The sequence below is a fragment of the Branchiostoma floridae genome, chromosome 11 (assembly GCF_000003815.2).
Source record: "Branchiostoma floridae strain S238N-H82 chromosome 11, Bfl_VNyyK, whole genome shotgun sequence".
In the NCBI taxonomy this organism is placed as follows: Eukaryota; Metazoa; Chordata; class Leptocardii; order Amphioxiformes; family Branchiostomatidae; genus Branchiostoma; species Branchiostoma floridae.
In genome coordinates this window covers 4,962,248-4,989,964 of record NC_049989.1, presented here as the reverse complement: position 1 = coordinate 4,989,964, position 27,717 = coordinate 4,962,248, and the positions used below count along the sequence as shown (strand labels likewise).

Genomic DNA, 27,717 nt, shown 5'->3' with positions numbered 1-27,717 from the left:
TACTTTGTGTAGTAGTTCTTGCCATACATTGTATCATGTACAATTGTCGTACAATAAAGTTCTTTATCAAACCAGTACGAAGATGGCTCTGCAAACACATCCAGTCTACCAGGCAGACCGCATCTCCCACGAAGCATTAGCGGCTGTCTCACAAGGCAGACAGACCAAGAGCAGCGAGGATGATGTCGACAGCCTGAACGAGACTTTGATGATACATTCCATCACCGACTACGGACGGCATCCCTACAGATATGGTATCGCTTCCGTCAACTTCAAGGGAAACGAAAAGGGGTCCAAGGGTGCAGGGAATGCAAAGTTGCGTAAACTTCTTCTTAGTCAACTCCATAAACAGACGTACAACTCAATCATACTTGTACAAGAGTGTCCGTGGGATAATCCTCTAAAGCACCTTCAGCTAAACGCCGAGCTCGAGGAGAAGTTTTGCTACACAGGAGTTAAGAATGAAGCCGGAGTCATCTGGAATAGTGATCTGTTTGGAGTGAAACGCTTAGACTCGTACATGTTGATTGGAGACAAGTACCCAAAGCTAATGCAACATCGTGGGCGACTCTGTATTTGTGAAGTCACACTTCTGGACTGCCATACAGCTGACGGCAATCTAGCACTGGAGAAGACTCCAAATGTGTCCAACTTCATCGCCATCTCCTGGCACGGACCTCACAAGTGTACTGATGCAGAAAAACAGCTGGTATTACAAGACCTCCTTAAATTTGTTACCTTTAAGTATATGAAAGATAAGAACGGCCCAAAAGCTTGCGTTATTGGTGGGGACTTCAATTTTAGTATCGAAAAGGCATGCGAAGACCTGGACAGCTACCCCGGACTTACTATCGCCGCTTCATATGGATTGGAAACAATTGACTACTTCATATTCACCTCGGACTTGATCAACATCCTACATGCCGATCAATTATTCCTAGAGTACGATGCAGAAAGTATCTACACAGCACAGGATAGGGAGAGGGCCCGAGCAGAGAAGTGTAAAGCTGAACCCAACGATGTCATCGACCACAAACCAGTCTTCGCTGTGCTGGATCTTGGAAGTCCCAATCCATTCTCCTCGCCATGCAAGCTGACGACAAGGTACGTAAGATAAGCGCTAAGAAAAGTTACTATGATGAAATTATTATAGTTGTGTTTTTTCCTTACAAGATTAAGGTCAAACCCTTTATTTCGTACCGTTAACTATACATTGTGTTATTTTCTATTTTCTTCACAGACCGAAGGTTGAGACAGTCACCAAGGATGGAGAATCAGTGATGTTGGAAAATGGCTCTCTAGATGAAGGGATGCTACAGCAGGTAAGAATACGTCTAGATCTAAGTCGTCAGTTCTCATCCCTGTTGCTTTATTCTTTATCTACTTCATTCAATGATATTTTGATATGATTGTTGAAATCATGTTGAGTCTTTGCCACCTATTTGATTATGATCAATTGGTATTAATTTTTTATTATTTTTTGTTTCAAGAAGCAGAGTAATGTAGCCTCCAACGCAGATACTGACACCGTTGATGAAAAAGAGAAAGAAACACAAGACAAATCTTCTGAAAGCGAAATGGTGGAGCAGGCTGGAGCAGGAAATGATATGTCCTTTCATCCGTTAGTTCGCGACATAATTGAAGAGAAGGATATGGAATCCCCCAACGTCAAACAGAAAATCACAGAACTGAAAACAAAATTCCAGAAATGTCGGGCACTGGTGGAAGGGATTTCAGGGATCGACTGCAGTGAGGAGGAACAGAAGCAACAGATTGAACAGCTCAAACAACAGGTCACAACCAAAACGGACTTACTGAAGAAGTACAAGAACCTGTGTGCATTTGACTGCCTAAATCATGACAATTAATAATTTTCTTATGTGAGTTGAAATAGTGCAGTACAGTTATGAATGTCAACAATTGTATTGTACTTTCTTGGAATATATTTTTTACATGCTATTTTCTGTGGCAACAATGAAAGTTCTAGTACTAGCAATATAAGGATATATCATTATAGAAATATAGCTGGCATCCTTCTATTCTTGTACAGCTAGCGCATTCCTTGATGTAATAGATAGCATTACGGGACAGGTGATTTACGAAAATCAGGATTTTTCCCCATGTTAAGGCAATTGCAGGAGTTTGTAAACAATATATTGTCAGAGGAAACACTGTTGAAACTAGAGTTCGGGGACCTCATACCTCCACGAAATATTTATTGCTTTTTTGTGGATGGTATGTATATTTATAGTCGGTTGTATTTGAGAGTAATGGTTATAAATGTTATGGGAAAGTAGTGGTGTATTTATCTAATGACACAGAGGATGTCCATCTGATAAGTAATTATTAAAATGTGACACTTAATTGTGTAATGTGCGTTTAAGACGTCGACGGCATATGGTAGCGTGGTGTTCCTTAAGCTTGATGTTTGGCATTTAAACTGTCTAAGGTTGTCAGCATTATTGAGGTTCGACTATGTGCCTCAGAGCGGTGTGGTGGGAGGAACTTTAGTCAGATAGTGATTTGATTTTCCACCAATATGTCATATCATCAGCTGTTCACACGGTACAAAAATGAGATAGCGTTTGATAGAGTGGACCATACGATCGCTGTAACGAGTCTCCTCCAACTTGGACTCCGTGCTTCGGTGGCTAGGTGGATCATCAGTTTTCTGTCACAGAGGGAACAGAGGGCATGGAGGGTGCGGTGCAAAGATTACTTTTCGGACTGGAGCGTGACGTCATGCGGCCTTCCACAAGGGACAGTACTGGGGCCAATTGTTTTCCTTGCCCTGATAAACAGCGCCGCCGAGAATGCTATGTCATCACGATGGAAATTCGTAGATGACCTGAACTTGATCGAGAGCCGTAAAACGAGTGACATCCCCTTGATCCAGCACGATCTCGATGGACTTAACAACTGGTTAATTTCGCATAGAATGCAGCTCCATCCGAAGAAATGCAAAGTGATGTACGTCCACTTTTCTAAAACGCCCCCACCTCTCCCACCACTCAAACTTGACGACCACCCTCTGCAAGAGGTTAAAGTGGCGAAGTTACTGGGCTTGTACATTAAAGCAGACCTCAGATGGAACACCCATGTAGACTCCATGGTAAAGAAAGGTAGCATGAGACTGTTCCTCCTCAGAAAACTGAAGTCATTTCGACTGTCCACAGAGGACCTGGTCACAATCTACACTACCTACATCAGACCATTGTGTGAGTACGCCGCACCGGCGTGGCACCCGGGACTCACTCAAGAACAACGTAACCAGCTGGAGAAAATCCAACGTCGAGCCTGCAAGATCATCTTAGGCCGAACGTACTCCAACTACGCAGAAGCCCTGCTCACCCTTGGACTTGTGACAATGGAGCAGCGCCGTGACCAGCTATGCTTGAACCTAGCCAAAAAACTGTTACAATCCCCTGACTTCCACCACTGGTTTCCCGCACGACGGGGGGACATCAGTGGTCGCTGTACTCGATCGAGCGATCAGCTGGACACGTTCAAAGCTAGAACCGAACGCTTCAGAAAAAGTGCGTTGCCTTATATGACTAAGCTACTCAATGATGCAATTGCAAATGTCAGTACACCATAAGTGCAATACCAACCGTCTGTCTGTTGTAGTGATGATGAAAGTTGATCGTTTGAACTTGTTTTGCACTGTCTATATACATGTGTGTATTTAGATTTTAATGGCTCAGGTAATCGCACGTTTTTTAAACCAAATTTATAACAATGCTTGTAATTACCTAATGTGCTATTATTGTGCAATTATGCAGCCTTTGTGAAGTACAGGCACAATTCAGTCAACCTTGACGGTTAGACTGCGAGGCCTTGTATATTTTATGTATATTGTTATGTGAATAAATAAACCAATCTACTACTACTACTACTACTACTATGCACACTTTACTCTGATAGCCCTACATCAACTGTAAGATGAATACTTGGCGCCAACCCCGTCTGCTAAAAAACAAGTACCATTGGCTACGAAAGAGACAACTAACAACTGTCCCTTATCGTAACGAAATCAGAACGTCTGTATCGCCCATAAAACTTCTGACACCCAACCCATCTAAGATGAGAGGACCTCGTAATGGCATTTTAATCACCATGTCACTCAAATCAGCAGTATGTGAGACATCCATACCTGTTAAGCATTACCATTAAATGTACCTCAACTTCTTACAATTATACTTACGCTTCACATCTCCATGATATCCTAAGCAGACATAAATAAAACTAATTATCATATTAAAAAAACTCGGGGTTCCCCAAACAGCTGTCATACAAATCACCTCACTATCTGCTTGGAGCTAAGCCCATTAACAAACACTTAAAGCACGATGCCTGTTCCAATATATTGCAGATATAGGGGGGATTTCTGATATTATTACATCGATTATAACGACAGATACGGCGCCCAAAATCACATCGATTCGAGCTTTCATCACAGCCCACCAACACAACAAGTATGAAACCAATCCATCCAGCCGTTCTTGAGTAATCTTGTACACAGACAGAGACACATAACAGAAAATATAACCTCCATGACATTTCATGGAGGTAACTACTGTGCCAACTGTTACAAATATTTCAAACAGTCCTAAGCAGACATAAATAAAACTTCTGGGGGTTCCCCAAACAGCTGTCACCTCACTATCTGCTTGCAGCTAAGCCCATTAACAAACACATACAGCACGATGCCTGTACCAATATATCTCAAATATAGGGGTGATTTCTGATATCATTACATGGATTATAACGACAGATACGGCTCCCAAGATCTCATCGATTCGAGCTTTCATCACACCCCACCAACACAACAAGTATGAAACCAATCCATCCAGCCGTTCTTGAGTAATCATCTACACAGACAGAGACACATAACAGAAAATATAACCTCCATTCCATGACATTTCATGGAGGTAATAACACCTTAAATCTATTTCAAGCATTTCCACCTATAGTTAAGTAGGACAATGTCTTCTTGCCAGGAATAAATAGCCGCAAGCGTTTAGGTAACTTGACATGCAAAGAACAAATGGCTCTGAGTGGGTAAAGAAACATGTTTTAATGGGACAGCAATCATGTTTGAACTTAAAAATGAAACATGGTAGAAACAAAACCAAACATAAAGTATTCTCACTGGTATCATCCTCAGTCTCATCATTTTATGGTAATAACAGCCAAAGCTTTGTTACCATGTAGTCCCTGAGGGATATGATAACGATATACATACCAGATACATATGTATATGAATGGATGCCAACATGGCACCATAAAATACAACAATACAAAAGTTGTAATAGTTTTCGTAACACCAATACATTGACAAGTGTTTGGTACAGAAGTTGTGGAACTCACAAAATGAAACCTCATGCCCATCAAGATAACTGCAGAAAAAGCCATGCAGAATAAAGACAACTCTTGGTGGATCAATAAATGTACCATATCAGGGTTTTTTTTTGAAAACCCTGTGTTTTCCATAAACCCTAACATCAGTAATACAGAATAAGGCAAAGACAGAAATCCAACTTTATACAATATGCCCGCTAATCTTCTTCCACCTCATGTTCTATTCTCATACAATTCAACCTATTAATCTGTATCATTTTGTATAGCTGGTACATCTACCGTTTAATATAACAAACTAGCTTCGCAGGAACATGGTGAGGCAGCAGCTGGTTCTATTTCACCGAACCTCCTGTCACACCCAACCTTTGCACATCTACCTATCTTGTGTAACCTGGAATCTAGCCTTGTTAGCTTTGGTCCTTTCCCGACAGTCACTACCCTATAGCAAGGAGCTTTTATCAGATAAAAGCTCCTTGCCTATAGTGACCGTTGGGTACATACCAAAGCTACCAAGGCAGGACTCCAGGCTAATCTAGTGAGGATGAACTGCACTGGCAACAAATTCCTCTCTATGATAGTACTAGAAAAAAAAAATTTTAACACATGATCCTAGGTTGATAACTGGTACATGTACTTCGAGAACTCTGGTACTTATAGAATGCAAAACATGATTAAGTTCAAATGTGTCCTTATATCCAACATTCTCAGCATTTACAGGAAGAACCAACAAAGGAACAAAGACTCCTGTCCCAGTGTGGCCATCACAGTAACATGAGCAGGTTGACTTCCTTCTTGTTCATCCTCTCGGCCAGGTTTCTGATCCGACAGATCCTGACGCGGTCGGCGTCCCCAGCCCCGTACACACGGTACAGGTGGTACTTGTCCTCCTCCTGCATAGCAAACTCCACCTGTTTGGAGGAGATGGGGAAGTACTCCTTCCCCTGCGACACTGTGCACTTCACCTCGACATACAGGATGGTGGTTTGTTCAGTAGGTGTGCCACCGCCGCCGTCGTCTGAAGTCACCTCTGCATCATCTTTGATGATTATCTAGATGGACACGTAAAAATGGGGCTACATTTAACAAAACAGCTATGGAGTAAAGTACATAGTGTAATGGGTGCTTCTTTTGCACAGAAATAAATCATTGATGTTCAAAGAATTCGTAATAATATTAGCTGCTATCAAGAACTTAGACACATCTGATTCTGACTCTCAAAACACTAATAGTGACATGTACAGGTGCCCACTAGGCATGGTAAAACTAGGTACGCATTTTACATAATGAGGTGTTACTTTGACTTGAATTTACAATTTTCAAATACTGGACGATCAGGTGAGTTGGCAGGGATTTACCTCTCTGAGAGTGTATTTCATCAAAATACAATTTCTTGCCATTGAACTTACTGGGTAGCAATAATATCATTACTATGTTATGTATAAGTTAGTATAACTAACATAAAGAAGCAACAACTTTAATACCTTGATGTCATATGGCAGCTCCTGTTCATCATACTTGTTAACCCAGAGGATATGTATCTGTTGTCCAGGGAAATCTTCCTTCTGCTGTGTCAGGAAATTATACACCAGTGTTTCTCCCCACCTCCCTATGACTCCAGTATCTACATAGTCAGATAAAAACACTTCATGCATCTCTCATCCTTTGTAGCTCTATTTCAACAGCTAAAAACATCAAAAAGTTCAATTGTTTTCCACTACATATCATAAATCTATTACTTAACACTTGAAGCTTTGCACAGCCTATATATTGATTTTCTTATTTTTCTTTGCTAGGCAACAGTTACATGTAGTTGCAACAACAGGTGCTGATTCTCATCAATGGCTGAAATAGGAAGTTTTGAGTGGGAGATGAAGTTCAATAAACTGTAAATCCCAAAGTATTCACATCATTTCTATGTCACAGATTTTGTGGTGACTCCTTACCACAAACTCATCCTGACATGAACATGTTCTGTTCTGCATTGCAACACTGTGGTTGTTTCAAAAGTGAACTTAAAACAGTAATTATGCCTCCTTTTCTTCCTAACCAAATGACCTTAAACTAATTGAGTGTAAATCATACCATCAGCGTCCATGTCCAGCTCCTGGTCAGAGATGTCCAGTTTGGAGCTGTCTGCCAACAACTCCAGGGCATCCTCGAATGAAGACCCTGTGTTACAGAGAACCATACGATTGTACATAGTCACAACGTATATCAAACACATTGTCTCACATACATGTACATTATTATGGACAATGTTGGATTATACGTTACCTACTTATAGTGCTTTTTTTGCTTATAACTAAGAAATGCCCATTAGACTAATCCCATGGCCCCACCTCCCTCCCTTGAAATGTACAGATAAAAAATAAACACACAAAAATGTAAATATTTGACTGACATCCAGCCAATCTCTCATGAATAGTCTATTGAGCATAATTGCGGGAATGTCCAAAAGTGGTAGCCATTGGTTGAACCACTAATGGCTGTGCTTTCACTGGTGATGCTTGTGATGGACAGTCAGGATTGGTTTATTGGTTTTGACATTGCCGTATTCAAGTTTCCAACAACATTTACACAAAAAATTACACACAACACTTTTGCTGAGACTTCTACAGTTTAAATGTTAACCCTCTTACAGTTAAGATATCATTTAACCCTCTTACCAGTAGTCCAGACAGGTGGTCCCATCTGGAGTCTGGTCCTCTTTGGTGACATGAATTCCTCATCACTGCTGATGCTGTAGTCCTTATTTCTCTTGACAGAGGGCGCTGCTGAGTCAGAGGTATCTCCCTGAGCCCCATCCACCTGGGCTGAGGGCACGGGTTTCTGTTCCGGCTGTCCTCTTTCTTCTGGACTGAACTGTTTCAAAGAATGAAAATTTATGCACGCTTCTTTTGAATTCACATAATACAGACTCATGATCACACAGACCAGGTCCTGGCCTTCCTGTAGAAGCTAACAATATCAAGTGTCCAGGTGACTTTTCCAAATTGAAAATGCAGATGGCTTGCATTACCCCAACAGCCCTTAATACACAGTAATTCATTAAAAAAAAGTCTCATAAATTACAGAAAAAAATCATCTTGACCTTGAAGTGCTTAGATGATACACAAGAAAAAGAACTCACACAGTCAATACATTGTCCTTACCTGCTCATGGTGTCCCTGTGGTTTTGGTCCTGGCTCTGTTCTCATCTGCCCTTCCATCCTGACAGGCTCACTGCTGTTGGTAACCCCCCTACTTCCCTCCTCTGGACCTCTCTCCACTCTCCCATCCGGAGGACCCCCACCTAGTACTCTGTCTCCATCCTGTCGCTCATACGTCCTGCCTGATGGATCCCCCACTCTGCCCTCCCCCTTGCTGTGGTACGACCCATCACTGTAGGAAACAGAATCATGACTGGGAGGGCCGGATGATCCTTGTCTCTCTGTACGAGGAGCGGGTTCTCTCCCAGTCTGTCCATCCCCTTCTCCTGATCTCTCCTTCTGTTCGTCTGTGTCTCCTTCATCCTTTAACAGCTGTGTGCCTCTCTTGTGTTCCTCAGGAGGGGCGGGGGCCGGCCACTTCTCCTCAGTGTCATCTTGTTTAGCACCTGAAGTAGCATGGCAAAATGTTTACTTATACCTATAGATCATAAGCTTGTTTAACATGTTACACCTATAAATTATCATAAGCTTGTTGACACATATAAATCATTATAAGCTTGTTTCATCTATATATTAATACCATAAGCTTGTCTTCAGAAATGAAACATTGAGCAACATTTGGGACACTTTTTGTAGTGTTAATAAAGATTTTTGTTTCAACAATGATGATTCATACTTTCTTTCACTTTTATTTCCTGTCTCCATTGCTTCATTTTCTTATTAATTTTCAATAAAAAACTAGCAATTCGGCTTTTCAGGTTATACATTATAGTCATCTACACTAAGTAATCTCACCTTCCAGATGTCACACTCTTCAATATCTTAGTATACAAACTGAGAGGAAGACTGCGAAGAGTCCAGTTTACCTTGTGGTGCTCCTGCCTGTGGTCTGAAGAGACTAGACTTGGGTGGCCAGGAGTACAGGCCCTCCCGGGGCTTTGGAGCAGGTTTGTCAGCTTCCTCTGCATCCTTGTCCTCCTCCTCCTCTTCTTCTTCTATGGAAATAATTGCCACAGTTATAATCATTACTTCCCTGAACCATGGCTTTATTTCCAATATTCTCTATCTTTCTCCAAATACACTGAGATACACTGCCCACACCCACAGTCAAAACACAACTGCCATGATAATACAACCAGGTGTATACAAAGTACAAATAAGAAATATACATAATTGAATGTAATTATGATTGTCCAATGACAGAGAAATACACTGTTGATGGTATAATTAGATAATGCTTTTATCTATTTTATCAAGTACATAAGATTTAGGCAATAATCACCTAATCACCTTCTGACCTTGGTATATTAGTCAGTAAAATGAATAGAGAATTAGACAAAGTAAACAAATGGTTCCAAATTAACAAATTATCCTTAAATGTCAAGAAAACAAATTTCATTATTTTTGCAGGGAAGAAAAAATACAATAAGGAAAATGTTAAAATAGCTATTAATAACACACCAATTAATCAAGTTACGCACACGTGTTTCTTAGGTGTCACCATTGATGACAAACTTACCTGGAAAAAACATATTGACCTTATTTGCAAAAAAATCTATAAAAACATAGGTATTGTCAGAAAAATCGCAACGCTACTATCTTCTAAAACATATATGATATTATACTATAGTTTACTATATCCCTATCTTGCATATTGTAACATCGTATGGGCGAGTACGTACTCCACATCACTTAAACCTCTACTTCTTCTGCAGAAACGCTTCGTCCGAATAGTCTCAAATGTGTCGTATACATTCCCTTCTGCATCTTTGTTTCGTAATTTAAAAGTATTAACTATATATGATATAAACAAACTGCAAAGTTGCCTTTTTGTTCACAATACCATTAATAGTTCTTGTATACCAAAGCAATTCCAGAACCTTTTCCATCACAATTCAGACCACCATCAGTACCATACCAGACGGTCTAACCATTTAAAACAGATACAAGTAAAAACACAACAAAGAAAGTTTTCCATGCTGTTCAGGTGTCCGCAAATCTGGAATAGTTTAAATGAAACCTTACATCTTAGTCATTCACCATCCATCTTCAAAAACCTGTTAAAAAAGTCATTATTAGATAATCAAACATTTAATTAATCTCCCATTCATTGTCAGTTGTTACTTTTCTTTCAATGTTATATTCTTATTACATCATTTCATTCATTTCGCCGTTATGATATTGCATTAGTTATCATTTATTGAACTATTATGATTTATTTCCATTTTGTTAATTGATATAATTCTTTTGGTTACATTATTGTCTAATGTATAATTTTTTCACGTCTATTCAATCTTGTTACTTTGGAGGAAGACTGTGTACAAGCCACGAGGCTTTTTTCTTCCCCCCTGCATGTACTTTCATCCTTTAATTTGTTTTATGTTAACTTTTTTAATTATTGTGCAAAATAAATAAAATCAAAATCAAATCAAATCAAAAAATGGCGAGGGGTACTACTTTGTACTAATTTAAAATGATATGGACATTAGCTTAGATCACATTCAATGGAATCATTTTTCACCTTCCTCCTCTTCTTCTTCTTCCTCCTCCACTGGAAGCACAGGAGCTGGCACTTCCCACATCTGCACTTCCTCTGGAAGCTCTTCTATGTCCTGATTGGTCAGGAAGCTGTCAATGGACAATGGTGATTGGCCGAGGACCACAGGTGACAGCAGATCCAAGAAGTTGGTGACATCCCTCTGGACTCTGGCATCTCCACGGCTGAACAGCTTGGCTACTTCTTTGTGTATTCTGGAGTAAGCTGCAAAAAGACATTCATCTCTATAAGTAAGGGCTAACTTAGCACCATAGACATGTTTACTGTCACACACGGTTTGGTAACATATAAAGTCTAAAAATTACTACAAACTTGGGACTATGAGAGGAGATACATGTGATCATCCTTGATGTGATACATTTCATAATATCAAGATAAGTAGTAATAGTACATAGAACAGGGCTTTAGCCAGCGTCCGTTTTTCCGTCAATTGACGGAAATTTGCTGCGTGTGACGGAAAAAAATTTCAACCAATCCGTCAACCTTGACGGAAAAAAAATCGTTGATTGAAGCATGGAGGCCAAGTTGAAAAGAGGGAAGCTACGGCTTGGGGACGCCCGGACAGCCCATTGTCGGAAAGCCACACAGTGTTTGTTTTGCTATTGTCATGATTGTTGACGATTGTGTGTCGGCACCCTTTCGCATACGATAATCTCATTAAAAACCCGTTTTTCAAGGTCTCACTCCAAGAACAGTGCATTCTACGAACTTTGTTTGGAATCTTGACACTCATCAAAACCTAACTTGTACAATAGCGTGCCGGGGCTGGCGGCCGTACAAATTATTTTCGCTCGCCCAGCCGCGCCGCTTGCGACAACGCAAGGTGCCAGTCGCAGCTAAAAGAACCGGCACATCATGCTATCCACAAATAGTTTGATCAAAAACATAATCTTTAGGATCTAAAATGTTGCACGGTTCTCTTCAGCGGGAATTTTGTTTTTGTTTTGACGAGAAAACGCTAATTTTGCAGCGACACAGATGAGATACCCACGCCACGTTGTTGTTGGCACACTTCCGGGTTAATTGAACGCCAAAATTCCCCCAAATGCACCATAAATCCGTATATGAATGCATGTTTTCTCAAAAGAGTCTTTGAGTAACTGTGTTCTTAATTAGAAAATTGTCGTGTAATAGAAAAATATAGCGTTCTCCTGCCTTTACAAATGTAACATTTTCAAACAAATAAAATATTTGAACGCTGGTGCGCGCGGTGCATCGTGGGTCGGTATCCATAGCTCTACCAATCAGAGCGCGGGATCTGAGGAGACGCCCCTCTAGATGTTACGATCAACCAATCAACAGTGCGTATTGAGAATATGTAATGTTAGATTTGCATACCCCGCGAGTTGATTTTAGCGCCGTGTTTTTGCGGGGAAAACGCAAATAAACGATGTTTTACTGTTCACATTATTACAAAACGTCAGCGGGGTGTCATATTTTCTCCCAATGACAACATTTATATCGGACGAGGTAGACATTTTTGCAGTCAATGACGGAAATTTTTACGCGATGACGGAAAAAAAAAGATTCTTGACAGGAATTTTCCGTCAATGGGAATTGGCTGACGGAAAAAAATCTCGAGCTGGCTAAAGCCCTGACATAGAATACAACTGATGAAAACTATCAAAATAGGCTTTGAAACCCAGGTGTAAACAACCCAAACTATAATTAATAATAAAGAGATAAGTTTATAATTTGCATCAGTTATGTGGTTATTCAGCAGGGATAAGGTTGAGACTGTACCTGTGAGATTATCCTTCTGTATGTACAGCTCCCTGTTATCCTTCAGCCCACAAATCTCCTCCTTGGTCTCCACAATGTCATCAAAGGGCTGCAGTCTGAACACAACCTAGTTCAAGAGACAGATTGAATAGAACAGCAATGGATGAGGGAGAAAGTATACTAAGACGAATTAAAAAAATGTTGTTGCACATGTTTTTTTCTCAACTTATGTACTAGAGACTTTAATAAATTTTAAAAAAATAATAAATTTTTATCAAAAGCCACTTTCCACACAACCCCTGCACTTAAAGCTGCATGTTTCCTATGTTTGTTTGTTTATTAAGGAATCTCCTTTAGTGTTCACATACAACTACTACTCTTCCTGGAGTCCTTTTCCATAAAATACAAGTTTCCTATCTGCATTTTTCCTATGTGGTTGAGTGGGGGAAACTTTGACAGCTACATTTTGTGTAAACAATCAAAGCATCATCAATATAAAAACTGTAAGTATTACACATTGTAAGCTATCAAGACGTTCTCTTATTAATAAAAAGTAATGCCATGACAACACATCGTATATACATGTATGCAGGTTTTTAGAACAATCATAGAAGAGGTGACATCAGCAGAAGCACAGCATACCTCCAGCCTCGTCACCTGAACAAACATCATGGCCTGTAAGTTGGTATTGACACCCGCTTCCAGCAGCTGGTCGTGAAGTTCCAGGTGTTCCTCGCGGGACAGCAGAAACCGCTGGATGTACGGAACCACCGTGTGGACGTACCTAGAATAACAGTGCACATGCAACGTCACACAAGGCTGGATGAACAGCAGTACACTCAACTAATATTCCTCAGAGCATTAAATAAAAACTAATCTCCAGCTTGTTAGCTGCCTAGTGACCACATTGTATTGTCCCTGTTGCAATTCAGATAGAGTCAAAGTCAGGTACGAATTCCAAGGCAAAATCTTTCAAAACTTCGCAAAACTGGTCAACACTGTATACTGTTGCACATATCATGGATGCTAGATGAAAGTGTGGAATTCAGCAAGTATGACATACTTCTGCAACACTGGACAGGGTATATACATCGTGGGGATGTATTCTTGTTGAACAGACTGGCTCAGAGAGCGGATACCACACGCCTTCAGGAAGATGTCTCTGTACTCCTTCTGGTAAGGCACCTGTTTCCCTGCTGAAAAGGGAAACAAAAAAATGAATCTTAGTAATTTAGTTGAGTAAATCTCAATAATAATGATAAGCATTGTGAGCATGAGAATTATAGTATGTTTAGATATCTAAGTTTTGGTCACATAAAAAGAAGTAAACTTGAAACAAAAATTGATATATTGAAACCACCATACATAACAGTTTTCTGAACATAATGAAATTTCCTTTTGAATTGTGAACTGTATTTTTATGTAATACTAGTAACATGTCCTAGTCTGTACTTGACTGACTAACATTATAATACCCTCTGACTTTATCAGATTCACATTGTCCGTCCCATACCTTTCCCTGTCCTTTCTGAGAAGTTGAGGAAGTGCACTCTGTCGTCTCTTCCTCGGAACATCTCCTCCAGCTGCCGATCGTCTGCTATCATCGGTTTGTCTTCCAGACACACCCACTTCTTCCCCTTGGTGGGGAAGACTCGCTTCTTCTCAAGCTCACCAACCAACAGCTTCACGTTAGCTTCCACAACATTCTGGTCACTGATCTGTATGTTGCCTCCAAGTGGAGAGGCACTGATGCACTTTGCACCTAGCGTGGCGTACACCGTAAATACGTCATGTACGTCCTTGTTGTCTGGTAAAACGATTGTGTCGACCACGTGTTCCAGAAGGTTTACATACTCTGAGATGGATGGCGAATCATCCACTTTGATGGATGCACAGAAGAAAGCAGCTAAATCGTCGTACAGTGGTTGCAGGATCTTCCTGCAGTCCATCCTTCCGTGAGAAAGAGCCTGGTACTTCAGGAACATGCCTGAAGTGTCCGCCCAGCAGGTGTCGGACTTGTGGTAGAACCTACCATGCACAACACTGGTGGTGTTATAGACGGTCACGTTCGGCACAAAAATGCCGGGATGGCTGTTGAAGAACTCCTGCAGTTTAGTGGGGTTGCAGTTCTGCTGTAGGTAGTGATACACACACTTGATGTGCCCCAGGGATGTCGAAAACTCCAGCCCTGATACCTTGTCTTGATCAGCATGACTTTTCTCCCCCGTGCACCAACCTTTGACAATGGCCAATAGCCTATCAGTTGTCAGAGACTGCTGGAGTTGGAGCACTTGGCCAAAGCTGCTTGTCTCAGTCTGTACAGCAGCGGTCAGATATGGCACATGATGTGCCAGCAAGCCGATATGCTCACGAGTCTTTTCATACAGCTCACTTCCTCGCATGAACACATTGTTGTAGAAGAGCTGAGCAGAACCATCTGGAGCAGTATTGGGGAGAGTTGAGGTTTTGATCCCAGGAACCCATGGGATAGTCTTGATATGGATGAGGAAAGAGGACTCGGCGTCGCACAATTTGACCCCACTTGGATCAAACACTTGGGCAGTGGAGTACTTCCTGTAATCAGTATAGAAAAGAAAATACTATTCATACAGTAACATTTGCATGTTATGATGATGATGTAATAATTCTTCATCACATTCATGGCTTAAGTTACTCCAACTCCCAATTTTACAACCACTGATTGTACCATTCATTGTTAACAGTTCATAAAGAAACAATAGTCTCGACAACAAAAAGGGATCAAGTCAATTTTATGGCCAACTGTAATGTGATTACGATGAGTCTGACACCATACTCAGTTATTTCTTCACACCAGTGATACAGCAGAATTCAAAATATAGTGAGTGAATGACATCTTGCAGCCAAAGGCTGAATTGCATGTTAGCCATTGTACCATTATACCTAATATGTTTTCTTTTACCAGGGTAGGTCTCTCAGTGACAGCAGGGCACTGCTTGTCAGAGATTCCTTGGATGCAAATAAATAAACAATACAACAATGCAAAAAAACAGTTTCGCTCATAAAATACATTACAAAATCATTACCTGTAGCTCCCGTCCCATTCCTTGTCAATCATCTCAAACAGAATCTGCATCTGTGGAGTCCTGACATCAGCAGTGAGATCAGCCATGACCAGGCTGTAGAACTCTGCACAGGTGAAGTCCTCTACCTCGTACCCTTCGTCTGACTTGGGCCAGAAGGAACTCAAGGTGCTCCATGGAGATTTCCCCTGAAAGGAGTGTTTAATCTTTTAAAGCACATTCATATGTTACAAACTGTAAATTCAAAGTGCCAATTCCCAGCAACCAGGCTACTTTCCTTACACCTCCTTTCTACGCGAGGCTGTAACTGCTTAGAAACTCAACAGATTGCTTAATGAATTAATTACATATTAGATGAAGACCATTTCTTAGTTTGTTGCAAACTATACTTTAACATCTTGCATCATATTCCAATAATGAAATGGAGAGTGACATAACTTCAATTTTCTTTGCTGTACAGTTACTCAGTGATTGACATCTAAAAGAAAGGGGGTCTTAAGAAATAAAAAAAAAAATCATTATCAACATAGACATGTTGCATCATAGACATGTTGGCAACTATCCAGATTTAGTTCTTTCTTCTTTGGCTAATACTGGTAATTAACAAAGTTAAGTTTTTGTTTGTTTTTTAATGTGAAAGTAGAAATCTAGCAAATTCTCTTGTCATCATCATACACTGAATTTTAAAAATATAAACAAGCTAAAAATCTTCAAGAACATAAACATCTTCAGCCTACCAATTGCTCAGTAGACAGCTTGACCCTCTCTTTCTTCACAGCGAGGAAGTCTAAGACTCCCAGCTTGACAAAGAAATGTCTCCATGTCTGTACGGTGTGCTGTGCGGGAGTGGAGGTGCCCAGGTAACAGCTGTCCAGCAGCGTCCACTCGTTACCTGGGAGAGATAACAAAGGTTTTAACTCATCCGAAAATAGTTTCATCAGGTTGGTAGAATATAGGGTATAGTAGAATTCTTTTTACACAACCAGCAGGTACACACAGGTTGTTTTAATTCACATAGAGTCCACTTTCACTAGAGGTGGTACCTCAGTGCACTTGGGGCACCAGTGTGGCACTGCGGGGTTCAAAAGATTTCAGAGATAATAAATTTTCTTAAGTTTTGTGTATTTTGTTGTCTTCTGAGTCATACTTTTATGTCTTATGCAATATTCAAATTATAAAAAAATCGGCAAAAATAACATAACAGTTCCGCAGTGAACAAACCCTGCTGTGCCGCACTGGTGCCCCGAGTGCAGTGAGATACCACTTTTAAGACAGTTATCTTAGCAAGTTCATCTGTGTTGGTAGAATACATTATGGAAATTGCTAAACTTTCTTTCCAACACGAATTAATATAGGGACTTACCCTAAATTTTCGGTCGACGGACAGAATGACCCTATCTCCAGCAGTGACGTCAGGAACACGCCATTTTTGCAGGAGGGGGTCATAAGTATCAGAAAGTCTATTAAGTCTGTTTTGCTTAAATTTGTGGGTGCTTATTGATGGACAGCACAACTTAAGAAGCTGTGGATGGATCTTCATGACATATCAACACAGAAATAAGACTAAGTTTTTTTGTTCAAACAAGGTCTCACCAGGCAGTTTCTTCTGTAGGTCTAGTCTGTTCCCATAAGCAGGTGTGAAATGGACGGGCTGGGAGGATGGTGTCATCAGGCCCTTGTTGTTCACCACCTGGGCAACCGGTTTCAGCCGGTCAAGGTTGACGTGATCAGGCTGCAGGTCCCATTGGCTCTTGATGAACACCAGGTAACCAATCAGAAGCTCCCGAGATTTGCTCTGAAAGAACAAGGGAATAACATTATTGGATGACTTTGGACTAATGCTTGTAGCCTTTTACAGATTAAACCTACATATCTGATATTATGTGAGAAACTTCTCTGGTACTCAATGGATCAAAATGACTTACAGTTAGGGTCTTCCCTCTTCAATGAAAATGAAAAAATCTTAAAATTTATGCCATAAATCTAGAGATTTTGTATTAGATCTTGATATGTTTTGACTTGAACTAGAGATGTTTTGACTCAATCTTGTGATGTTTTAGAAAAATCTTAAGATGCTTTGCAAAAATCTCAAGATATTTTGACAGTTGCTTTGCTAAAATCCCATGTCTTAAGATGTATGGCAAAAATCTCAAATCATACCAAAGAATTTCGAGACTTTCTGGAAGATGATTGTTGTGAAAAATCTCAAGATTGTTGCAAAATATCTCAAAATTTTCTCGAAAAATCTCAAGATTGTCTCGAAAGATCTCAAGATTTTTTTTCATTTTCAATGAGGCGTGAAGACCTCACTGGGTCAAATTATAATTTGCTGTGTAAAAGAACAGAGAGGCCGATGTAACCGTTCTAACCACAACTTTCTCCTTTTCTTCCATTTCCAAATAAGGAAGGCTGTGTTTTGGTCTCAAAGCAACTTTTATTTTTCTGAAGTGAGCTACTGTGCAGACTGTTGAGACTTAAATTGTCTTTCATCCCCTGCAAGGCATGAGAAGGTTGTCAGTCACACAAAAGGTCATACTATGCATACACATAATGTAATAGTGTGCAGAATGCATTCCTCTGCAAAATCTGAACACACTGCATGGTTCAAATGTGATGTTTTTCTGTAAACTGACTCAATTTTAGAACAGGGTGTGGTATTATACTTTTTCTAATATTCCTTTTTCGTCTCATACAAAATAATAGAGTCACATGAAGTATCACTGAACAAAAAGAGGGCGTAAACAACCTACTAAACATCAATATTCAGATTGCCAGGTTCAGACAATCAATATCGCAAAAAGCTAGACTGTTTCAAAGCTGTTTGTCACATGCTGTCAGAACCGGCTACCGAGCACACGTCTCTGACGAGCGCAGCAGCCACCAGGGAAGAAAAGATCATCTGAAGATATTCTCACAAGCTGAAGACAGTTTGGATAAACTGTAAAGGTAAGTTTATTTTGCAGATAGCAGAGGTAGTTCCTTGTAAGTAGACAAAACATCTCTAGATATTCACCTGATATATCATTACATTTTTTCAAAAATGCAAGGTTAATAGGGTTTACAGGTTAAATTTCTGTTGCTAAACATGGGTTTTTCTTTTTCTCTTGTTGGTAGTGAAATTTGTTGCCGCATGCCAAAGACAGTACAGTTCCTATTAAAAAATGACATATTTACATTATCCATGAAGTACAATTTTAAGACATGTAGTGAATGTTCTAGAAATAAAGATTCTGAAATACCCTCAGGCAGGCAAATAATATAAAATTGGACCAACTTACGTGCAGGACAATTGTGATTGTCTCTCCTCCATTGAAGCCGTGGTCATACCTAGCATGCCTCTGGCAGGCAGGCACACACGTCCTAGCTCTTCACAGCCATACCGGAAGTGAAAAGAGACTCCTCCCACTTCCGCCTGTGGCTGTGCTCCCGTGAAACCCCAGTTACTTTGAATCCAGCTGCAGTACTGGCCGAAGAACTTAGGGCGGGCATATACCAATGCAGAACCTGCAACACAAAGATAGGGCGGGTATGACCACGGCTTCAATGGAGGAGAGACAATCACAATTGTCCTGCACGTAAGTTGGTCCAATTTTATATTGTCTCTCTCCATTTCCGCCGTGGTCATACCTAGCATGACTTCATAGCAGAGGCCAGTACTGATTAACCAGAGAGACAAAAAGAAATTGTTGCAGAACATTCCAAATGTCAAAACAAAAGCCCAGTTAGCTGCCTTCATCATTACTTTAGACAGAACCCTGGCTGTGTAGGCAGTAGAGGTCGGAGCCCTCCTAAAAAAAGTGTCCTGTGAAAAGAAACATTGGATCCAAATCTGCTAGATGCAGATAGAAAACTGCACAGCATTCCAGAGCTGAGAAGCTCGCAGAACAAGCCATGTCTGAAAAGAACGGAATATTCATATTCTATGAAAAAGAGCTTGCAAACACAAGGCATAACACCTTTAATTAATAGCCCAAAACAAGTACAGGGAATGCTGATTGGCGAAGACCTTGTTGGTCATTTACTTGTATATGGAAAAACCATAACCCAAGTGTGAAAAAGAGGTCGTTCGATCCATTTTGGTGAAGACGAAGACGTTCTATTCGCATCTGAAAATGCCAAATGTTGGACTCTTCCTACCGAGTCTCAGCATGGAGTCTCAGCATGGGATCTGGAAGAGAACTATTTCAGGCGAGCACCTGTGGAGCAAATTCAACGCCACAGGAAAGCACCAGCCTGACACGCTTGGTCAGAGGAGAATTCAAATGAATATAAAATGTGTACTCTCGTGCTGGGTACCACCTGATTCATTCAAAAAGAAAAAAGATGAAAAGGAGGAATAAATCGACTCAATTTTACTCAAATCTTCATAACAGAGACAGAAGTCCTATAAAACTTTCTCTGGCAAGAAAGTAAATAACGTTATGACACATAAACCGCCTTGACCTGTGGGCAAGGAACTGGGCAAACCGTCAAAGGTTGCTATGGGAACGTGCTGTAGAAACGATCCGGGAAGATCGAAGCACACGCCTGTAAGAAAAACACCGGAATCCTTGTGAAGTAACGCGTGAATACGGAACGACCCGAAACTCTGTGAAGCCGCCTACCGTTTCCAGCAAGAGCAGTAAGTATAACTGGCCGGCTGAGTACCTGAAATGAACGCACCAATCATTAACGGTTAATGCCGTAACAAAAAGTACTCGTCCCACTGTGTGGGTGAACAAGAAAGCCCATGGCTAAGAGTGCAAAATCGAAACACGTTCGAATGCTGTAAAAGTCGTCGGAGATGACCGGTACCGTACAAGGTAACGAACACGCTAACTCGAAAGCCGAGTATGGATGCGCTACTACGGAAGCGCTAAAATCCCGTCTGCACAGACGAAAACCGAAACTGACGGCTGGCGTAGCCCACATCAGAAAAACTACAACGGTATACAAAAAACCATGGAAGTAACCCGGGTAAAAAAGACAAAGGCTCGATGAAACAACGCGGCAAAGACAATGTGTTGCACGTCAGAAGACGAGTCACTCAAGTGCGAGAGACGCCATATTAAAAATACACGCAAAGTCTGACCTAAAAACAGCGCCATGTAGCGATTGTCGCATGAACTACAATGGACATGTAACATACGCGTTGACGGCAGACGAATGTGATGTGGTCAGGATGAGCTAAGCTTGAACTTGGAACCCGACGGACGAACAAGAGATGCTTGAACAAGGCCTATTTGAAAGGCAGCCTATCTAGTCCGTCGAGAAAAGAATGTACCACAAAGGTCTTTCATTCATACACTCATAAGGCACACGGCTTGTGATGACAATGGTAAAAAGATTAACACGTAAACAGCTGATGGCGAAGTCCGACCTAACACCACGTTCCAAAGCGGCCACCGCCGTAGCGGTAAAATATTCAAAGGGTAAAATATTCAAAAGAAGCGTGAGACTTCCTAACACCCGAGGTCAACGCCTGGCTAGCCTACAAAAAAAACGGCGAAAATGCGCGTCTAAAAGACCCGAAAACAAATCGAAAACTGGTACGCGAGAGCGAAAACAATCGAAAACATACATCAGCGAAAAGAAACTCAAGTAACATACCAAGTAACGAAAACCGCGAAGACCTAAAATGGTCAGACAACTCTGAAACAGCGGAAGCTGCTTGATCAGCTTGAAACAGAATAACCAAGGAGCTTTTAAGAAAAGTCGAACACGATGGCGATCAACGCTAACGTAGCCACGAAAATTTTACATGACAGTGACGACGAGTGACCCGAACGAGAAATATTACGGAACGTGCGCTCAACGATCCATTCCAATACATTTGCATAAAAATGCTAAGCAACCTGGCGATCTAAGCCAAGTAGTAACAGCAAATTTTGCATAACAGTCAACAATAAACAGCGGAGCGAAAACAATGGGTTTAACAAACCCTCATTTACCTCTAAAGAGGCGTAGCATGGCTCCATACTGGAAGTACTGGCAGTAAAACAATGAAAACCACATAACTTTACTGCATAAGCTCTCCCCATGGAGAAACATTTTTCCAACCCTACCTGGCACAATCATGAACGTACTATAACGTTCTCAGTAAACAAAGAATCAACAACTCAAGAATTTGAGAAAATTCATGAACGGTATGAAACGGATTACTTTAAAAACTTGGCAGAGACGTCGCTACGAGACTGCCAGCGTGAGAAAAATCCTCGCCAAAAGGCACTGGGTGCCTCCTACGGTCATTTTGACCCTGTTAGACGGGATTGAAGTATTAAAAAACACCGCAAAAAGTCATTTGGGCGAGTATAACACGCACCACGAAAGTGAACAAAAACATACATGTACCTCAGCTTGACGCCTATGGTTAGGCACGTTGCTATAGTCCTGAATTGGACTTTCCACTCACCTGCAGCATGGCTTGGAATACACTTACCTACCATCGCTGCATTCGGTGCTTGTGTCCGCTTAGCGGAAGGCGCCCTGGAACCGTAGACGATTGCAGCGCCAGTCAGGATGATTCTATGTGGCCTAGGCCTGCAGTCTCCAGCAGCATGGCTCATAAACGGCCCTGCGTACGTCTTGATGGCGGTCTGCCAGCAGAGCAAGAAACGACGGCTGATACTAGTCACACTCCCGGTCTGCATGCCGGCTGTGTGAGAATCGTCGGGCTCCGAAAAGGCCGCACTACATCTCAGATACATTCTCGTGTCCGCTGACACCTATGCTGCTGTGACCCATGACCAAATTCCGAGGAAGACTGGTTGGAATGGGTTCTCTGCTGTTGTGTCCCAAAGGTGTCACATGGTGCACCATTATTGTGTTGGCAGCACATCCGCGCTACCCTGCCGAAGTGGACTCGGTGGAACTGCAAACGTCTCCACCCAGGCAGGAATGTGGTGCGAGCGTAGCTCACCTGAAACACTTTCATAGCAATGTATGCACGTGGATTGGGACACAGCATTTAAACACTTTCAATATAGTGACGACAAAACAGCACTCAGCTTCTGTGCATATGTCGCTCGAGGAACGAGCAAAAACACCCTGACGTGAAACTAATTTGAACAATGACCAGGACTCAAACGAGCTTGCTCACCTGGTAATGAAGGATAATGAATCATAGACACTCCGTGACTACTCAAATACCCATCTGCTTCCTGGCTCCGTGTCGGGAAACGAGCCCCGGTCTCCCGCGTGACAGGCGAGGATACTCGCCACTATACAAACACGGAAGTGGAGCTGCTCAAGTAAAAATACTGCGGGAAATTTCCGTAAACACATATCGGTCACAAGACGGGGTGTAGTGAGGACTACGCGCGGCGACAGTATGCCGCGGAAACAAACTTACCTGATAAAAGGCGGAAGGGCCCGCGCAGCTGGGCCCGCGGGCGGTTGGAACATGCTGCCGAAGCGGTCGAGGAGACGAAGCCTAGACGTCGCTGTAAACAAACCGCTGATAACTACTACGAATACCCAAAAAAACGCGGACACGGTTCGACATGTTGGTGAACGAACACTCTCTGAGCGACGTGCCGCTCTCCTATTAAACCGCCGCGGGAAACTCTGCCGAAAAACGGTCGGTCAACCGCACGTCAATATTAGCATGGGAGGATGCTGGTCATTCCACTCCTGCGGAGCCACGGGTGTCCGCCCACCTAGTAGTAGCTCGTTTTGCTGGCTACTCGCCGGAAACAAAGAGACTCGCACAACGCCAACAAGCGCTCAGCTTCCGTCGAAGATTCCAGGGGCGAGGGGGCGGATGCGTGCCTGGACATGTTGCCCGTCACACGTGTCGGAGCTGCGTAAGATTTGACGCGACCAAACCTCCTCACGCACGAAAAAAACACTTCCCAGAAGTGTATTAGCAAAGAAACTAAGAACTTAGAGACTAGACATGTCTATTAACACTCAAACGAAACTTGTAATAGAAGTAAACGCGAAAAAACGCGGAGCTAGAAACGCGTGTGTGTAACCTGCGTAGCGAGAAAAAGAACTGGGGTTTCACGGGAGCACAGCCACAGGCGGAAGTGGGAGGAGTCTCTTTTCACTTCCGGTATGGCTGTGAAGAGCTAGGACGTGTGTGCCTGCCTGCCAGAGGCATGCTAGGTATGACCACGGCGGAAATGGAGAGAGACAATTTATATTTTTGGCTCCTATGCCCTTGTATTAAAACCAAATGACCTGAAATTTAGTGTTAAGATGTGCAGAACATGTGCCCACAGAACTCCATTCACACTAATGGTGTGCAAAATTGTTAGATTTGGGATTTTTTGCCATTTTTGACCAAACATGTAGTTTTTGGTTACTGTGTCATGAAATAACCAACTGATCTGTTGGCCTTTATAGTTATTTCTATTTTTGGAAACGGCCGAAAAAAAGTTGATGCCCGCGCGGATGTCATCCATATAATCAAATCAACATGGAGTAAAAGAGAGAGTGAGGGGCACGGTTGTCTCTATCTACACACAATGCTTACAACAAGGATTGCATCGTAAAATACCATGCATGTGTGATACAAATGATTATGATGATATGTAGTCATTACTTTCTGATAGGCCAAGGAATGTTAGCTAGGTCAGAACAAATACATTTTATGGATTTTCGTCTGATTTAGAAAAAAAATCCCCTCAGGAGATGGTTAAAATAACGAGAAAATACCAAAATGAAAAATATGTCATGTGGTAGCTTTGATTTTACTAGTAAAAATGACAATAGGAGGTAGTCATGACTGTAGAAATAGAACTAAATTTAGTAATCGGTAGATGTATATGTAACACCGGCGTGGTAGCTTTTACTAGTTTTAGTTTCGGACTTGGTAAGGACTAATGATAATAGTCTACCATGCATGTACCACTCAGGTGTTACTTAGTACACTTCTTGAATACAGGAATAAGACTAGTACTAGTTGGCTCCTAATACCATGTTTTCCTGCACATGTATCTTACGATATATTTTATGGTGTTGTTTGATGTTGCGGGGGGGGGGGGGGGCTTCTTTTTATTATGTTTCACTTCAACCCACAATGTCTCTGTTGATTAGACACGCTTTTGGTACTTAGTAGCTAAACATTTTTAGGCCATTGGAAAGTGCAATAAATACAAAAATTTATGCATTTTCTTACCGTAGCTATCAATATAGCAACTCACACATTCAGAGAACTTGTTCTTCATGATTATGATATTTCTAAAACATTTGTTGTGTGACCACCCCAGGAAATATGACGGCTTACTCGGAGTCAGCCTGGTCCCCGGACAAGGGAAAAACAAAAAAAATGGACATGCAGTGGGGAGGGGGGACACTTTTTGCTTACGATGACGAGAAAAAAGACACCAAGAATGGAGGCCAACGGAAGTTGTCTCATCAACGGCCGGTGCCGACAGTCGACCTGTCCCGCTGGATTCAGGAAAACACGGCGGTGGAAGACTACGTCATCTTCAAGCTTGACGTGGAGGGTGCCGAGTACGACATCTTAAAGAAGATGCTGGAAGACGGAACCTTCAAGTGGGTGGACAAGTAAGTCTCGTGCTTCTCTCGAAGTGGCCGTACAGCTGCAGTGTCAAAACGGTCAGGAAATAAAAGCGATATCATGTTTTCCAGTGCACGGCAAGGATGTGCACCGAAAAAATAATGGGTTGCAGATTTAGTTCAATCAGGACAGGGAGAGAGGACTGATCATTTGTTTCTTCTTTAGTTTCCCTGTCCTTTACCACCCAACTAACGATCTTTAATTATCTATAAAAGAAGCTTTAAGCGTCATCGTTACAGAAACAGGCGACAATTCTGCGGGCGTATGAGAGGTTTTGAATGACTACGGAGATTTCACAATCGTTTTGATTGAAGCCGAAAACATTTTAAACACTCCTCTATGATGAATTATAAACCAATAACAACTTCAGATTAACAAATGACTTATTTTACTTTTCAATGTATACAGATTTTACGGAGAGTTTCATCCCTGGCAACCAGCAACAGGCTGGAGTAAAAAACAGAAGATAAGTCTGGAGAAAGAAGTACTGAAGAAGGGCAAAAGTTTTATAAAATGGGAGGCTGAAATCAGGTACTACGGAGACTTTAACACCATGCACCCTCCATTGGTGAGTACCGCGAGCTGTAGCAGGGGGTTGTTTACGATAACAGTCTAGGTATTTTTTATCGATTTTATTTGTTCAGTATATTTGACTAAGAAGACATACCACCTAAATATAGATAGTTTCAATGTGTTCTGGGCACCGACCATACCGACCAAATGCAACTCGCGGGAAGTACAACGAAAAATCCATATAGTCTTAATGGCGAGATTAAGGAAGGACGTAATCAATGTCGAAAGATCATAACATCTACCAAAACGACACCAGAGGACATTGGCGCTACAAGACGTAAGCAGGAATCTTGGCCACACTTCATTGTCGGCGAGTTGAGTTAGCTGTAAGGCATAATCAATATTAACATAATCAATATTACTATTCTCGATTACATCCAAGGCATCCGAGAGTTTTGTAGGCTCTCCGGGCACGGTCTACTCCAGCTGCTCGGCTCCCCCCTCGGGTGCCCCCCGCCTGGCGCTGGCTGTTCTAGTCGGTATGAACGTCAAGGCCGCGCACAAGTTGGTACAGACAATAGCAGCTCATTCGAGCAGGATGCCGGTCACACTCTTCCTCTATGGTGACTTCGTGGAAACGTTTCCGGAACTGGTGACGGAATGGGCCAAAACGTTCACAATAGGCATGCGCGAGGTGAGGCTTGTTTCTACTATGAAAAATCGAGGTGTTGCTTGTGGTATATGTGTGTGTGTATTTGTGCGTGTTTGCGTGTGTGTGTGTATGTGCCTGTGCGTGTTTAATTGTGTGTGCGCTTGTGTTTTCGAACATTTTTTTTTCTATTTTGCTATTGGACAGACGAGGACAATGTGGCACTGGACTCAAGTTTTGTAACTTATATTAACAGCGCCACATACACGGTACAGACAGAAGGTATATATAGTCTTTTACCTCCCCGACCGAAGTCAGGTACCCATTTTTACACCTGGGTGAAGTGAGGAAGGTCGTGTAAAGTGCCTTTCCCAAGGGCACAACGTCGGGGGGCACGGCGGGGATCGAACTCAGAACCTCTAGATTCCGAGCCGAACGCTCTACCAGTTACGCCACGCCCGACGCCACTTTGCCGAACATTTGTGGTCTAGCATAACTTTTAGAAACATAGATGGATTGTTATGATGCTTCACAAGTGAATAGGGGTTTTGAAGACGAAGGTCAAGGTCGATTTGGAGGTTTGGGCCCCCGTTTGTGTGACCTGTTACGATCCCCCACCATTGTACAGTGTACACGTGTGTAAGGGGCTCCTAATGGCACCTAGTTACTAGTGGTATGGAGTGAATGACTGAATTGAATACACTTTGTGCAGTGGTATGTGCCGTGTCGACCCGTTCTGTGACTCTCTGGTTTAGAACGATAGGTCTTAACATGACCTTGGTACTGATCTTCCGGTTTTTGTTTCTTTTGTTATCACATGCTATGGTCTGAGCCCTCTATCAGCATACCCGGGAACTGCAGGGGCGTTTGCTTAACATACAATTAGGAAAAGTGAAAAAGGAACGACAGATTTCCATGATACTACAACATACACTACAGCAGTATTTTTAAGAATCCGTGACACACTCCATGATTTTGTTGCCTGCAGAGCCAACCATTTCCGCTAGGACAATTTTCGATGCAGGCATCGCCCTGGATCCGGACGGGGCTAGTCAGTGCCATACAGCGTCTGAGCGAAGTGGACATACAAACAGCTTACTACTTACCCGAGAAAGTGACAGACACCGTCATAAACGAAGCCAAGTCTCTGGGCTTGAGGATCATCCAGCCGACAGCTCGCTCCCTCCAACCGATGG

At 41.9% G+C, this 27,717-nt stretch overlaps 2 protein-coding genes across 4 annotated transcripts in view; one reads left to right on the top strand and one right to left on the bottom strand.

The window, feature by feature from the left end:
- Positions 1-61: 61 nt before the first annotated feature.
- On the top strand, positions 62-2,249 carry LOC118426395. Its single transcript, XM_035835758.1, has 3 exons — positions 62-1,104; positions 1,241-1,322; positions 1,494-2,249. The coding sequence occupies exons 1-3, from the start codon at positions 83-85 to the stop codon at positions 1,866-1,868; spliced, it is 1,479 nt and encodes a 492-aa protein (XP_035691651.1). The 5' UTR covers positions 62-82; the 3' UTR covers positions 1,869-2,249.
- Positions 2,250-5,062: 2,813 nt separating this feature from the next.
- The window catches only part of LOC118425523 (protein NO VEIN-like), a 54,265-nt gene continuing 31,610 nt past the window's right edge, over positions 5,063-27,717 (bottom strand). For all 3 annotated transcript variants that reach the window (XM_035834416.1, XM_035834417.1, XM_035834418.1), the window contains 14 exons: positions 17,445-17,646; positions 16,589-16,743; positions 15,855-16,039; positions 14,303-15,363; positions 13,853-13,985; positions 13,432-13,573; positions 12,811-12,916; positions 11,032-11,271; positions 9,377-9,505; positions 8,514-8,956; positions 8,028-8,223; positions 7,444-7,530; positions 6,843-6,982; positions 5,063-6,410 (listed from right to left, as the gene is read on the bottom strand). In XM_035834416.1, coding sequence (XP_035690309.1) covers positions 6,123-6,410; positions 6,843-6,982; positions 7,444-7,530; positions 8,028-8,223; positions 8,514-8,956; positions 9,377-9,505; positions 11,032-11,271; positions 12,811-12,916; positions 13,432-13,573; positions 13,853-13,985; positions 14,303-15,363; positions 15,855-16,039; positions 16,589-16,743; positions 17,445-17,646 — 3,507 coding nt within the window. In that variant the 3' untranslated portion in view covers positions 5,063-6,122. The remainder of the gene's footprint in view (positions 6,411-6,842; positions 6,983-7,443; positions 7,531-8,027; positions 8,224-8,513; positions 8,957-9,376; positions 9,506-11,031; positions 11,272-12,810; positions 12,917-13,431; positions 13,574-13,852; positions 13,986-14,302; positions 15,364-15,854; positions 16,040-16,588; positions 16,744-17,444; positions 17,647-27,717) is intronic.

Bases quoted from the DNA above. Each gene is read 5' to 3' on its own strand.
- LOC118426395 (XM_035835758.1), top strand. From the start codon at position 83: ATGGCTCTGCAAACACATCCAGTCTACCAGGCAGACCGCATCTCCCAC. The intron at 1,105-1,240 runs GTACGTAAGATA...TTTTCTTCACAG, and splicing joins CCATGCAAGCTGACGACAAG to ACCGAAGGTTGAGACAGTCA. The intron at 1,323-1,493 runs GTAAGAATACGT...TGTTTCAAGAAG, and splicing joins ATGAAGGGATGCTACAGCAG to CAGAGTAATGTAGCCTCCAA.